This window comes from Hakea prostrata, chromosome 10 (genome assembly GCF_041222555.1).
Source record: "Hakea prostrata isolate BN-2017 chromosome 10, UWA_Hpros_2, whole genome shotgun sequence".
Lineage (NCBI taxonomy): Eukaryota > Viridiplantae > Streptophyta > Magnoliopsida > Proteales > Proteaceae > Hakea > Hakea prostrata.
Window position 1 is genome coordinate 4115842 of NC_142609.1, and position 15089 is coordinate 4130930.

The window sequence follows — 15089 nt, forward strand, 5'->3', positions numbered from 1 at the left end:
TCTCAGATCTCAGCGATAGCATCTTTTCAGGTTCATCGTTTGTTGAAGCCGTCGCTGCTGAAATCCAAGGGTTTGGTAAAACATTGCCTGATCGAGTTTGAGAGAGGAAACGGTTAAGAATAGATCATGCTGCTATTGAAAATTAAACAACAATTCTTTAAAACTTGAAATTTAATACAAAACGGAAAGGTAACCTGTCTTCCTTTTGAGAAATCTATAAACCAAAGAAAAAACCCAAGAGAAGCGTTACCAAATATCACAAACCTTTGAAGCCCAGTTCTTTTCTGTGAAGGTATAAGAACATTGGATTTGCAGCCGAAGCAGGAGAGTGTCTTCTTAACCCTGCTGCTTTCTTTACTGAACCATATTGTCACTTGGCTTTGTAGTCTTGAATATGAAGATCTTCTTCTTGCCTTGGTTCTAAGAGGAAGGAGATGCGTGGAAGGTTCAGATGTCCCCAGTTGGAAGAGTTGAGTGGAAAATCGATGGGAGGAGTTGAGAGTCTTTAGATTGGGTTTTTAAGAAACGGGCGGATATATGGTAAAGGGGTCTCAACCCTCTGGGTTTTTCCCACTTGAAGTCAGTCTTTTCATCTTAGCCTTCTATTCGGTATATTACACGTGTCAGTTTGTGGTAGTGCATTGCTGTGCACAGCAAATGATATTTTTCCCAAAAGGAAGGGGTAGATTATGATGAGATGTTTTTCCCTGTTGCTAAGTATAAGACTATAGGGTGTTGCTTTCCTTGGTTGTTCAGACACAAATGACAATAGAGCAAATGGATGTTAAAACTATCTTTCTTCATAGCAATTGAGAAGACAAGATTTATATGCAACCCCTTTTAGACATCTTAGCATCCGTTGATGAGATTAAAGATTGTTTGCTAAAGAAATCACTTAAACAAACCCTGAAATAATGGAATAAAATATTTGATTCATTTGTGTTAAGTATTGATTTCAAAAAAAGTGTTTATTACGGTTGCTTCTATTTTCTTATTTCAAACTTTGTTCCTTTGTATTTGTTATTTTATGTAGATGATATTTTGATTGCATGTGTTGATTCAAGTCTTATTCAAGAATTAAAATGCAAGTTGAAGTTTGAATTTGAGATGAAAGCATTTGGGCTAGCCAAGAAAGTATTGGGGATTGAGATATAAAAGAGTAAGGGAGAGGGAACTATGTATGTTTGTCAAGATCATACTTGTTTAAGGTAATTGTGATACACATTGATACATAGTGATACACACCAATATGATGTGATACACAATGATACATTCTCATAAATATAGATCCAACTTAAAAGAGGGGAAAAAACTTCGTCTCATGACAAGTTTGCAAACTCTTGCATTTCTTACTATTGTGACTAGCTCGCCCATTGACACTGAATCTTGTACATGGGGAGAAATTTTTTATATTTGCATATCACAAAACTTAAAGGAACTTAATGTTCGGACTAAATAATGTGTTATGTTAAAGATAACAACTTCCAAACCCCTTAAGCCTTAGACATACACTAGAAGATGCGTTTGGCATCAATTTGAGTAAAAGATGAGACGTGAAACCTTGAATCTTTGAACACATGAACTGCTTCAAGGCAATCTGCAAGTCATATGTAACTAGTAGTTGTAAGATAATGGGTTGGACATAAAAGCTTCTCATTTGAAAGAATGATTTTTTGTCCATATGGCCATTTTCTTTTTTTCTCAAGATAAAATCTATTGTTTTCTATTTAAATTATATTACTTTCATATTTATTTTTATTTCTATTATTCAATCATTGATACGTATCTTTGATACAGTTTGATATGAACCGAAATGTCTTAAAATTGTTCGACGGATACCTTGCTAATATACGATACTTTAAACCTTGATTGGGATGAAGCACACACTTAGTTCTCACATTTAAATTTTTTTAATTTGTTCAGTGAACTCATATTTCAGTCACCATGATTAGCAAGATATGGTGAAGGGATTGGCTGAATATGTCTCTGAGAGTAGTTTGTATTCTCAAATCAGAAGCAAGGCATATCAGCATATCAGTAAGAGATAATTAGAATCTATTTGAGTTACTTAATTTTACATTTATTTCTTGAGAAGTATATAATTTTACAGAAGCATATATTAATTCTGAATGATTTTCTGTTTAGGCTGAAAAGTTTTATTGGTAGCAAATCTCATTGACTCCTACACAAGTGACATTGGTTCTTTGACTTGTGGTCCATGTCTTTATACCCCTTCAATGGTGGTTGTGTTTATTGAATAACTCCTCATTTTTTTTTTGTGACAAATGAAAAATGCTCATATAAGAGCTACACCTTAAAGATGAACTTGCCCTACACAATGCATTTGTTATGCATGTCACCCATCATAAAACACATGACCAAAAGTTTTAAGTTTAATTATAGAGTTTTACCATTGTCACCACCCTAACTTCTTGAACATTCATTATGCATTAGATTTTGGAGTGGAGTTTATAATGGTAGTTTAACCTCTAAACATAAATCGATAGACCCTTTTAAAGCAAAAGGAAGAAAAAAAATAGACCCTTACACATTCCTCTTTTGATCAAACACCCAATACATTAACTAGATAAAAATTTTGAATTCACTAGAAAAGAATTTTACCTGATAATTAAACATACAAAATCAGTATTGATTGTTCTATAGCCCAAACTCAATAATATGATGAGTGACCATGTGAAAATATCACTAAAAAAAAATCAAATTCACAGCTGGCCCTAGGCTTGGAGCTAAACCAAGATTCACAATCCAAGGCTAGGCCCGAGCCTAGGACCAAGTCCATCTAAACATGTTGTATTTGGTGGGACGGATTTGCCCTATGCTAGATATTCATTATACATGTTTCTACCCGTCATAAATTGCATGACCTACAAATTTGAGTTTGATTATAAAGACATGTTGTATCACTTATTCTTAGCACCATCATCACTATAAGTTCTTAAGCATTCATTATTCATTAGATTGTGGTGAAAATTCATGAGGATATTTTCATCTCAAAACATATATTCTTAGAACATAGTCATTTATCGTTTGACCAACATTGGTTTGCCTAATAATATGATATTTTTAATATAATATCATGAAAATATATGAATTAAGCTATGAAGAACACTATTGAGACATGGGAGGAAACCAATAAATCAAGTAAGTCCAAATTTTTCATCCATAAGAGTTTGTCTTGACAGTTGAAATTTAAAGTGGAATTTAGTAGGTCATTTTATGTGATTTTCAAATATGAATATAGATTTATTTTCTTACTTGAAGATCACATCAATGATAACATTTATGATATTTCAATTCTTTAGGGTTTGTTTGGTTACTTGAGTCTGAAGATTTAAAAAATATAAAGATTTCAAATCTATGGAGTCATAGTTTATAAAATTAACTGTTTGGTTAGCCTAAATCTTTGGAATGAAATCTATAGATTATCCTAAAAAAACATTTATGGGGTATGGTTCAAATGTTAAACACTTTTATAGCAAAGATGAAATATCTAGATTTCACCTTATACCAATAAATCTATAGATTCACATTTTTAGTGTAAAAAGATGAATCTTTAGATTCATGGAATCTAGAGATTCACACAACCAAACGGGTATAAATCTTCCATTTGTGAATCCAAATATTTGAAATCTCTAGATTTATGTAACCAAACAGCTAGAGTTGCATGGATTCACATTCTCTACAATTCTCATCGTAATTGTAGGATTGCGACACATGGCAATTAATTATCCAAGAGTTAGGATTATAACCCAATTAGGAATTGAATAAATTCATAAAATTAAGCCTCAATAAAAGAAGAGAGATGAATTGAGAAAAAAATTAGGAATTTATTATTTATTATTTATTTTATTATTTTTTTATTTTTTATTAAAAGCTTCTAATATACTGGGATGGGAATAAGAATATTAATGCCGCCGAATGAGTGCAAACCCAAGACCTCCCCGTGGGAGGTTGGGCCTTTAACCACTTTACTAACCCTTGGATAATCCTATTGGCAAATTAGAAATTTATTAGGTTCAATTTCTAATTGGGTTCTAATCCTAACCATTGGATAATTAACCGCCAGTGCAACAATCCTACATAGAAATTACAGGAAATTGCAAGGTTGGGAATTGTAAAGGATGTGAATCCAAATTGCATGTTCTTTTATTTGTCTCTTAATATAAGCACACTATTAATGCCACAAACAAATGTTTGTTATTTATGGGACAATATTGAGAAGACAATCATATTGATTTTTTTCTAATACAAACATAATAATTATTGGAACTGTTAATTCTAATTTGATCTTCCATGAAAATTTATGCTTTTGTACTCAATGTATATATATATTAGGAAACTTTATAACCGAAATACTTTTCTATTACATATTCTATTAATTGCTTATTCTATCCTTTTCTGTAAACGTATTTGAACGTCCACATGTCGACTGTTATATTCCATTTCTTTTCTACTCTTCTAACTTCATTTTCTGAGTCCCAAAGGAAAGAAAACAAAAATATATTCATTTTCTGACTAGCCAACTCCCTTTATTTAATAAATATTCTTATAGACAAGGGAACTGGAAAGCATCAATACAAAATTGTTTTTCAGCAAGAGATTTCATGAAGGTTTTTTTTTTTTTTTTTTTTTGGTAATAGATTTCATGAAGGTTGATAGTGAGTTTTATCTGGGTTTTCAGGTAAAACAAGAATCTTTATTTTTTTCTTTTTCTTCTTGGTGTCGTTTTGAAAAAGAAAAGAATCTTCTTTTCTTCTTCTTTAATGAATCGTGGGTTCTAATGATTTCTCTGATTAATTGGGGTTCTAATGATTTTTCTGATTAGTTGGGATTGTTTGCTAATACTTACCTTGTTTACTGCAGTTCTGTTGTTGGTACATAATCTTCCAAAACAGTTTTTGGAATAGTATGTTCACAAAATTCACAGTCAAGCCAGTAAATTTAGATGGGAAGGAAAATGAAAATCAGAACCCTTGCTTTCAACAGAGAAGAAGAATAAATTCTTTCAAAATTTGTGACATTGCCTCGACATTCTCTGGTTACGTCAACTAATTCCATTAAGATGAAAAACACGTCAATGGCAAACCAACAGAGGCTAATGGGTAATGTATGCCTATAAAAGATGGTAATAGAGCCCCTAGTCTCCCGTGTTTCAGTTTCACCTATCCAGAGATCTACTGCCAACAATCAGCTATTTCTGCCAGTAAAATCAACACCCATTAACTCCTGCAAACGCCACCAGAAAAACATCTTCCAGATTATTGGCCTCTGGTAGACCATTTTCCAGATCCCCAGACTATCATAGACAACCTCAGAATAATATCAGAATGGGTTATGAGTGTAAAATTGTAATTGAATTTTCTTTTGTCTAAAATGAGGATATTATGATCATTTCATTTATAATATTATGACAATGTTGGTTTCAGCTTGACCTAGATGTAATTTCAGTGATTATAAATAAATCTAATCCGGTTTTAAACCCTACTAAAGGAACCTAGCTAAATTTTTAATAATTTTTTAACTATTACACCCACGGTAGCGTCCTCTATGACAACTCAGTGTTATGAGAATGAAGACGAAGCAGACTTAGTTCTGTGATTAGCTTCGCTCATGCATTAAATTGTCGGTAAAACAAAATTTTAGAATTTAATTGGTCTATTCAGAACAATATGTACACGGAAGCCAAATCGCTAGCATGATACATATTTTAAAATCATAGTTCAGTAACAAAGATCTAAAACAATCAATATTTAACTCCTGTGGTTCTTGTTCTCATTGAGTGCTTTATCTGTCAACAATTATTAGCTTGTGATAGTACAATAAGGGAGAGTAATTATTAGCTTGTGATTTAACCCCCCCTCATTACCCAAGAATCGTCATCCCAGGTGTTAGAATATATTTTCATTACTTGCTTGTGTGGGTAGGGAACTCCACTCGACTCCAAGTTCTTAAACTGTCTAATTGGAGTTCCATCCATAGAGAAGCTGAAATATGAAACAAAAACCAAGCAAATCATCAGAACTACAGTTAACCACAATATTCAACTGTACATTGTTAGACTGAACGTCAAAAAATTATGAATTGAAACAAAAACGAAAACAAAATGAAAAGAATACAGAGATTTAAGGTGATTCATAAGCTAATGTGGCATCCTACATTGCTTAAAGAATAACTTTTCACTATGTGAAAAGAATAAAAGATTGAAGTTCCTCAACCAATCGCCAAAATAGCACTACAAGAACTCACATCCAAAATCCCAATCTAAAACTTTCAAATCTCACGGTGACCTCATAAGCTAACATTGGTTATATATATGGATTTTAATTTGGTAAACAGCTACATCCATCAGGTTGGATTGTACCATACAGCCCAATCCCTCTGCTTCATCACAAATCTCTCAAATTAGTTTATTGGGTTGTTTATCAAAATGTGTCGGTATGAGTCCATCTTTGAATTCAGGTACACGAGGGTCACAAAGTAGCATATTAACATATACATCTAACACTCTCTCCACGCATGCAGGCCAAGATCTCATGGTCCTTGCACGTAGAGCTCGAGCAGTTTTCTCCTCACACGACTTCTTTGTTGAACACTTAAAAACTCGAACTCGATTAAGGAAAGTCAGCATCAATGTAACCATAGACAAAAAATTTAATTGCTTTGTATGGGGTGGATCAGTATGCTCGGGACATATGATGGGTTCCAGGGGAAGGAGTAACTGTGGAAGCCTGAAATTGGATCAAACGACATATAGAATTGCTGTCCCTATTGACTTTGCCTTGAGTGATCATATTGGTGTGAACAACATAAAAGGTTGTCCACTGAGATTCCCCAGGAACCTGAAGTCTAACTCATCCCAATATGTCCCTTTGAAGATAATTGTGAAGATAACTGCAACACAATGAAACATGTAGCTTAGCCAAGAAGCAGTGAGAACTAATGAGCATTTTTTATTAAGGAAGAGATGAGCTTACATAGTAGGTGCCGACAGTGCCAGCAGAGTTGTAAGGAACAAATTTGACATGGTGAACGGTAATTAAAGATTCAAGATTCCTCCTCGTAACCTATCGACTAGCCTTAGATGGTGATGAAATAGTTAATTTGTTTCCTAGGGCCCCCCCCCCCCCCCCCCCCCCCCCCCCCCCCCCCCCCCCCCCCCCCCCCCCCCCCCCCCCCCCCCCCCCCCCCCCCCCCCCCCCCCCGAGAGTTTGTGTTTGCAAATTTTTGTTCTTTTGAATAATTTAGTTCAAAGGGAGGGATTTAGAGCGATTTTAACCTCACCAGTTATTTTGTTTTTGGTTGGAGTCTTCTTTTGGTTCCCATTCAAAGAAGAGGTTGCAAGAGTATGTATCTGAAAGTAGTTAATGTTCTGAAATCTGAAGCAAGGCATATCGGCATATCAGCATATCAGTAAGAGTTATTTAGAATCTGTTGGGTTCCAAATTTTGTTCTTATTTATCCTCTCTTCTGGTTCTTGGTTCCCACTTTTTCAATCGAAATCCCTGTGTAGGCTTTTGGAAAATCATTTGATTAGTTCATGTTTGTAAACGATACAGTCCATTTCTCAATTAGAATCTGTTTGAGTTACTTAATTTTAAATTTATTTCTTTACAAGTTTATAATTTTATAGAAGCATATACTCCGTTAAGGCTGAAAAGTTTTATTGGTAGCAAATCTCATTGACACCTACACAAGTGACATTGGTTCTTTGACTTGTGGTCCATGTCTTCATACCCCTTCAATGGTGGTTGTGTTTATTGAAAAACTCCTCATTTTTTTTGTGACAAATGAAAAATGCTCATATAATAGCTACACCCTAAAGATGAACTTGTCCTACACAATGCATTTGTCATGCATATCACCCATCATAAAACACATGACCAAAAATTTTAAGTTTAATTGATTTACCAAAAAAAAAAAAAAAAAGTTTAATTATAGAGTTTTACCATTATCACCGCCTTAACTTCTTGAACATTCATTATGCATGAGATTTTGGAGTGAAGTTTATAATGGTAGTTTCACTTCTAAACATAAACCGATAGACCCTTTTAAACCAAAAACAAAAAAATAAAAATAAAAGACAGACCCTTCGTCATTCCTCTTTTGATCAAACACCAATACGTTAACTAGATAAAATTTTTGAATTCACCAAAAAAGAATTTTACCTGATAATTAAACATAGAAAATCAGTATTAATTGTTCTATAGCCCAAATTCAAAAATATGTCGAGTGACCATCTGAAAATATCACTAAAAAAGAATCAAATTCATAGCTAGTCTTAGGCTTGGAGCTAAACCAGGATTCCCAATCCAAGGCCAGGCCCGAGCTTAGGACCAAGTCCATCTAAACATGTTGCATTTGGTGGGACGGATTTGCCCTATGCTAGACATTCGTTATACATGTTTTTGCCCGTCATAAATGGCATGACCTAAAAATTTGAGTTTGATTATAAAGACATGTTGTATCACTTATTCTTAGCACCATCATCACTATAAGTTCTTAAGCATTCATTATGCATTAGATTGTGGTGAAAATTCGAGGATAATTTCATCTCAAAACATATATTCTTAGAACATAGTCATTTATCGTTTGATCAACATTGGTTTGCCTAATAATATGATGTTCTAATATAATATAATGGAAATATATGAATTAAGCTATGAAGAATAAAACTAAGACATGGGAGGAAACCAATAAACCAAGTAAGTCCAAAATTTTCATCCATAAGAGTTTGTCTTGGTAGTTGGAATTTAAAGTCGAACTTAGTAGGTCATTCTAAGTAATTTTCAAATATGAATATAGATTTATTTTCTTATTTGAAGATCACATCAATGATAGCATTTAAGATATTCTACTTCTTTAGAGTGGCATGCTCTATCAGTTATCTCTTATTATAAGCATACTACTAATGCCACAACACAGGTTTGTTATTTATGGGACAATATCGAGGAGACAATCATATTGATTTTTTTCTAATACAAACATATTAATTATTGGAACTGTTAATTTTAATTTGATCTACTTCTTACATGAAAATTATGCTTTTGTACTCAATTTTTATTTTTTTTATATATTAGGAAACTTTATATTAGGGAATCGGGTTGGGTCCCTTTTAGTGGTTTAAATTACGTCTAGATTTAGAATCATGTAACACGTGGGTGCTAGAATTTTGAAAATTAAAACTTTACCCAAGATTAAAACATTCATGTGGAAAGATGCACATGAGGAAATAGCTACCCAACAAGCTTTATTTGAAAGAAATAGTAGTTTGACGCATATATGCTTGTTATGCACATCACAAGTCAAAAGTGTAATGCATGTTTTATTTCATTGTGACCATGCAAAAGCTTGTTGAAGGGCTTCCCCACTAAGGATTGATACATCAGAATTTTTGGGAAATAGCATGCATGATTGGTTAAATTTTTTATGGATGCAATCAAGGTGATATTGTCTATACTATTTGCAGTATCTTGTGCTGGGTTATATGGAATGACTGAAATGAAATGTTATTTAATGGGGAAAATGTGTCTCTTATTCCCTCTATTAATTAGATGTACAGGTTATTTAATGAAATTCTGTGGCTTCAGGAAAATTTAAGCAATCAAGAGTCGGTTGTGGTGCAACCCATGTATCCACACTATGCAAATGTTTTGGATGAAGAAGAAAGTCCTCCTCGAACCAGCTTCAAAGTTTTTTCGGATGCATCATGGGATCGATTCTCTCAAACGGCGGGAGAAACTGCATTATTTGGAGCCATGTGGGCCAGTTTAGTTGAGCAAAAACATGTTTTTGTTTTGTTTTCTCAACAACTATAATGGAGCTTGAAGCTCTCAGGGATGTTGTTTATGCAACTCTGGATTTGCAGATATCGTAGGTTATATTTCACTCTGATTGCCTTTCAGCCATAAAGGCCTTAAATGGCCAACCTCAGTCTTTGGACTGGGTTAGTTGTAGTGTGGTTCAAGAAATTAAAAGGCTATCGGCATGTTTTAATTTTGTTCGTTTTATTTTGGTGAATAAATCTAGCAATCATCATGTTGACTTTCTTACTAAATGGGCTAGGTTCTTCAGTTAAGTCTTGAGTTTGGAGGGATTCTCCTCCTTTGTGTATTGTAAACTCTTCTGTTATTTCCTCTAGATTTAATCTAGAGGTATTTCAATGAATTTCTATTTGGCCACAAAAAAAAAAAAAAAAAAAATCTTTTGCAATGAAATAACCGAAATACTTTTCTATCACATTTTCTATTAATTGCTTATTCTATCCTTTTCTGTTGACGTATTTGAACGTCCACACGTTGAGTGGTATATTCAATTCTTTTCCACTCTTATCAGTTCATTTTCTGCACTCCGTCACTTTGTGAGGAAAAAAAATTGACTAGCCACCTAACCTTATTTTCTAAATTAAAACCGTATAAATATTCTTATAGACAAGGGAACTGGAAAGCATCAATACGAAATATACGAAATTGTTTGTTAGCAAGAGATTTCATGAAGGTTTTTTCTTTTTATTTTGGTAATAGATTTCATGAAGGTAATTAGTTTTATCTGGGTTTTCAGATAAAACAAGGATTTTTTTTTTTTTTTTTCCTTCTTCTTGGTGTTGTTTGGAAAAGAAAAGAATTTTTTTTTTTTCTTATTTAATGGGTGGTTCTAATGATTTTTCTGATTATCTGGGATTCTCTGCTAGTACTTACCCTGCAGTTCTGTTTATGGAACATAATATTCAAAAACATTGTTTGGAAAAGTATGTTCAGAAACTAATAGTCAAGCCAATAAATTTAGATGGGAAAGAAGAGGACAATTAGAACCACGGCGAAAAAATTCTTTCAAAATTTGTGACATTGCCTTGGCATTCTCTTGTTACATCCACTAATTTCTCTTGTTACATCCACTAATTTCTGTTGTATTATTTTTAATATAATAAAATAATAAATGTTTCATTTTATTGGATTTATAAATGCAAAAAAAAAAATCATTTATTTATTTTAGAAAAATGTTTTTTATATAGTCCTACATTGGAAATCGAGACGTTGGAATCCAAGTTAATTAGTAGATACTACTTATTAACCGTGCATGCGTGGCATGTGTTGTGGGTTGTTTAGGCGCTTTTGACGCATACACTTTACACGCTTCGAACAAGATCAGATCTGAACCGTGTATTTTGATCTAGGGCGATGGAAATAGATCCATAAATATCTTTTTGATGGTTTAATTTGGACTGTTAGATCATGCGGCCGAACGATCCAACAGCTCAGATCTGATGTCGGCATTCGTATCCCAACAGAGAGGTACACCCATGCGAACAGAGTCATGAACTATTCAGAAGAGGCACCTCAATGCTTATAAATGCCCTCTAGCTTCATAACAGCAAGTCATACGAAAATTCCGAAATGTATCCCTACAGAGAGGTACACCCATACGAACAGAGTCATGAACTATTTAGAAAAGATACCTCAATGCCTATAAATACCCTCTAGCTTCATAACAGCAAGTCATACAAAAATTCCGAAGTTTCCTTTGTTCTTGAGTTTTGATTTAATTGTTTTTAGTGATAAATTTGACAAATATATTCAATAAAAATTCAATTTTGGAGTCTCTGTGCTTTTTAAACAGAAAGTGGGGTGTCAGTACTTTAAGGCCTCCATTTTGAGGTACCAGTGCAATTTGCTCTTCTTCTTTTTTTTGAGTATCACACGTACAGTAGTGTCAGTAATACAACCCAATGTTATGAGAATGCATACCATAGGAAAAAACAAAGTTAGAAACAGTTAAACATCGAGACAAACCAGAGTAATTTATCACATGTAGAAGTTTGAATTTGTTCAGCGGATTTGTGTTTCAGTCACTATAATTAGCGGATTTTACTTTGTAAATTAATATAAGTTAAATCCTTAAAATGCAAAAATAAAAATTAATAACTTGAATCTCAGCCGTTCGATCAAACACTGATGACATGGCGCTATCATAGCTGCTGCCGCAAATAAAAATCCATAATTAGCTTAGCTATCAAGTTCCCGGAAAAACAGAAATTTGAGTTTTAGGAATTTTTGGTCGATTCAGACAATGTGCATCGGAGGTGAGCCAAACCTTTGGAGTAATACCTATCAAAGGCACAGTAAATCATAGTTCAGGAACAAAGAATTAGTACAATTAACATTTTAACTCCTGTGGTTCTTGTTCTCATGGAGTCTTTATCTGTCTACAATTATTAGCTTGTGACAGTACATTCGTAAGGGAGAGTTCCATTAAATCGTTTTGTATCATTACAATAGTTGTAGATCATGTAATTATCCTGTACCCATTTCAATTTCTCTTGACTTGCCTCATCTAGCTGCTGTTGATAATACCATGTATTGTTTGTTGATGCAGACAAGGAATTATTAGAACTGCAAGAAGACCCATTAGATTGCAAGCAAGCATATGTGGTGAAGTTCCTGAAGGAGGCTGTGAATGGAGCTTGGGTCCAATTAATCTTGACACTTCCACCTTGTGTTGCCCAAGAATCGCCATCCCAGATGCTAGCATAGATTTTCATAACTTGTTTGTCAGGGTAGGAAACCCCACTTGATTCCAAGTTCTTAAACTGTCGAATTGGAGTTTCATCCACAGTGAAGCTGAAACATGAAACAAAAACGAGAAAATTTCACGATTAGCTGCTTTTAGGTTTCTTCTTACAAAAATAACCGTTCAATGTTTCACTTTATAAAATTAGCCAAAACTGAATTTGCCTTTACAAAATTAGCCAAAATATTGATTTTTCACCTTTTTGGACATTTCTTATCCTTAAAACTGATCACATCGAGCAGGAAAATCACTATTTTGTCCAAAAGGAAAAAGTCATTGTTTTTTTCATACCCATTGAACATTTTCACCCCTATGCCAGTATGGTCAATTTTTAGGAGTGAAAATGTCCAAAGAGGTGAAAAAGTACTATTTTGGCTAGTTTTGTAAATGTAAACTCAGTTTTAACTAGTTTTGTAAAATGAAACATTGAGTGGCTATTTTTGTAAGGGAAAACCTAAAAGTAGCTAATCACATAATTTTCCCAACAAAAACCAAGCAAATGGTCAGAATTACACTTAACCACAATATTCAACTATATGTATCTAATTAACTCCCTCTCCACACATGCTGGCCAATATCTCATGGTCCTTGCACATAGAACTCTGGCAGTTTTCCTCTCACATGACTTTTTCCTAAGAGTTGTATGGCCGCTTTTTTGTTATGTTTTTCCGCTTTAGGTGAAAAACAATTTTTTTTTTGTTTCTATACATTTTTATTGTTTCTCACTGTTTCTAGGTGCTGAAACGTTCTTACCCAAAAAAAAAAAGGAGAAAAAACGTTTCTGTAATTGAAAAATGAATGAAATAGTGGGGGAAAATTCTATTGTTAGGGTTTCAAAATAAGAGGTTATGCTCTTATATCAAAAACCCAAGAATGCCCCTCCACCTTTCAAGAAAAGCAGTTTTTGTCATGTTTCTCACATAGCTATTAAGGTGAGGCACGGTGATAGAGAATAACGAAAACCAAGATGACACCAAGCAAGGCGTTGAGGCGACGCCTACGCAATAAGGCAACTTGTGTCGCCTTGACCCAAAAAAGAGCCAGGGCGCCTGCCAAGGCGCCGGCTAGGTGATGCTTTGACAACACCTTGACAACTATGGTTTCTCAAAGTGGGCTCAAAGCTGTGCTAAAGTGCCATTCGTTTCAAAAATAAATAAATAAAAATAAACGGAAAAGATACCGGATTACATATACATGATTTAGTCCATCATTTTTAGTAATAATAATAAAAATAAAAAATAAAAGAACATTGTCATACAACCCCTTTAAAACTCGGACTCAATTAAGGGCGGGCAGCATCAATTTATACATGAGCAAATTTTAATTGCTTTGTATAAATGGGGTGGATCAGAATGCTTACAGGACATATGATGGGTTCCAGAGGAAGGAGTAATTGTGGAAGTCTGCCGTTGGATCAAACCACATATAGAATTTCTGCTCCCTGTTGCCTTTGCCTTGAGTGATTACATTGGTGTGAACAACATAAGGTTGTCCACTGAGATTCCCCAGGAACTCGAAGTCCAACTCATCCCAATATGACCCTTTTGAAGATAACTGCAACACAATGAAACATGTAGCTTAGCCAAGAAGCATCACTGAGAGCTAATGAACATTTCCTATTGAGGAAGAGATGAGCTTACATAATAGCTGCTGACAGTGCCAGCAGAGTCGTTAGGAACAAGTTTGACCTGCATATCAATCTTCCCATAGAGAAATTCTACCTTGGATACTACACCAGACCCAGAAGAATTGTCGAGACTTAAAGTCAGTAGCTCCCCATTGTTGAGTATCTTAGCTCTATCACCACCATAAGAGACATCAAAGTCCAGACTGAAGTTGTTAGCTGAAGAAAACTTTAGGAATCTAAGAAGTAGAGCAGACACTAATAATACTAGTGAAACAATAGAAGAAGGTGAAGAAGCCATGGAAAACTTAGATGTTTATTTGTTTTGGATATCACAGCTTATTTATAGTGATGAAGCTTACAAGGTCGACGGAAAGAGAAGTGAACTACAGGAAAGTACTGTAATTTCAGTGAGCTATCCTTCAAGGTGATGAAGTAGAAGAGAAGAAGACTGAGTTGGATCCAGATGGTCATGGAAGAGAATGACAGCAACCTTGGAAGGGAAAGACAGCAACTTGGGAAGGAAAAGAAGGCCATAGAGATGGAGCGTTTGAATAACACCAAATCAGGACCAGCTGGGTTCGTCAATTCTAATTAATACAGCAGTATATGACCACGATAGATCCAAAAGGGACCATTTGGGTATTATAATTCTCCATTGCAAAATGGATCCAAGGCGTGACTCTCGAGGAAAGAATAGAATATAATAATTTTAAGTGTTTGATTGAAGACGAAAAATAAATCAGATTATTATAAATTAATTATTCAGGTAAGCCTTCTAGTTAAGCTAATGAAAGAATATGGGTTGTTTACCAAAAAAACAAAAAAAAAAAAAAAAGGGTGGTATATAATAAAAAAATAAATCAGATTATTATAAATT

At 34.1% G+C, this 15089-nt stretch overlaps 1 protein-coding gene across 2 annotated transcripts; it reads right to left on the reverse strand.

Annotated features, from left to right (window-relative positions):
• Positions 1-12115: 12115 nt before the first annotated feature.
• Positions 12116-14742, reverse strand: LOC149001580 (xyloglucan endotransglucosylase/hydrolase protein 24-like). 2 transcript variants are annotated; one of them, XM_089136883.1, is made up of 4 exons: positions 14572-14742; positions 14226-14428; positions 13946-14139; positions 12116-12635 (listed from the first exon to the last, which is right to left on the reverse strand). In XM_089136883.1, the coding sequence occupies exons 1-4, from the start codon at positions 14681-14683 to the stop codon at positions 12230-12232; spliced, it is 915 nt and encodes a 304-aa protein (XP_088993009.1). In that variant the 5' UTR covers positions 14684-14742; the 3' UTR covers positions 12116-12229. The 2 variants fall into 2 exon arrangements, with proteins under 2 accessions (XP_088993009.1, XP_088993010.1); XM_089136884.1 differs by having other exon boundaries at positions 14226-14659.
• Between the last annotated feature and the right edge of the window lie 347 nt (positions 14743-15089).

Bases quoted from the DNA above. Each gene is read 5' to 3' on its own strand.
- LOC149001580 (XM_089136883.1), bottom strand. From the start codon at position 14,683: ATGACCATCTGGATCCAACTCAGTCTTCTTCTCTTCTACTTCATCACC. The intron at 14,429-14,571 runs GTAAGCTTCATC...AGTTTTCTTCAG, and splicing joins CTTCTCTTTCCGTCGACCTT to CTAACAACTTCAGTCTGGAC. The intron at 12,636-13,945 runs GTAAGCATTCTG...TTCATGTTTCAG, and splicing joins TGGAACCCATCATATGTCCT to CTTCACTGTGGATGAAACTC.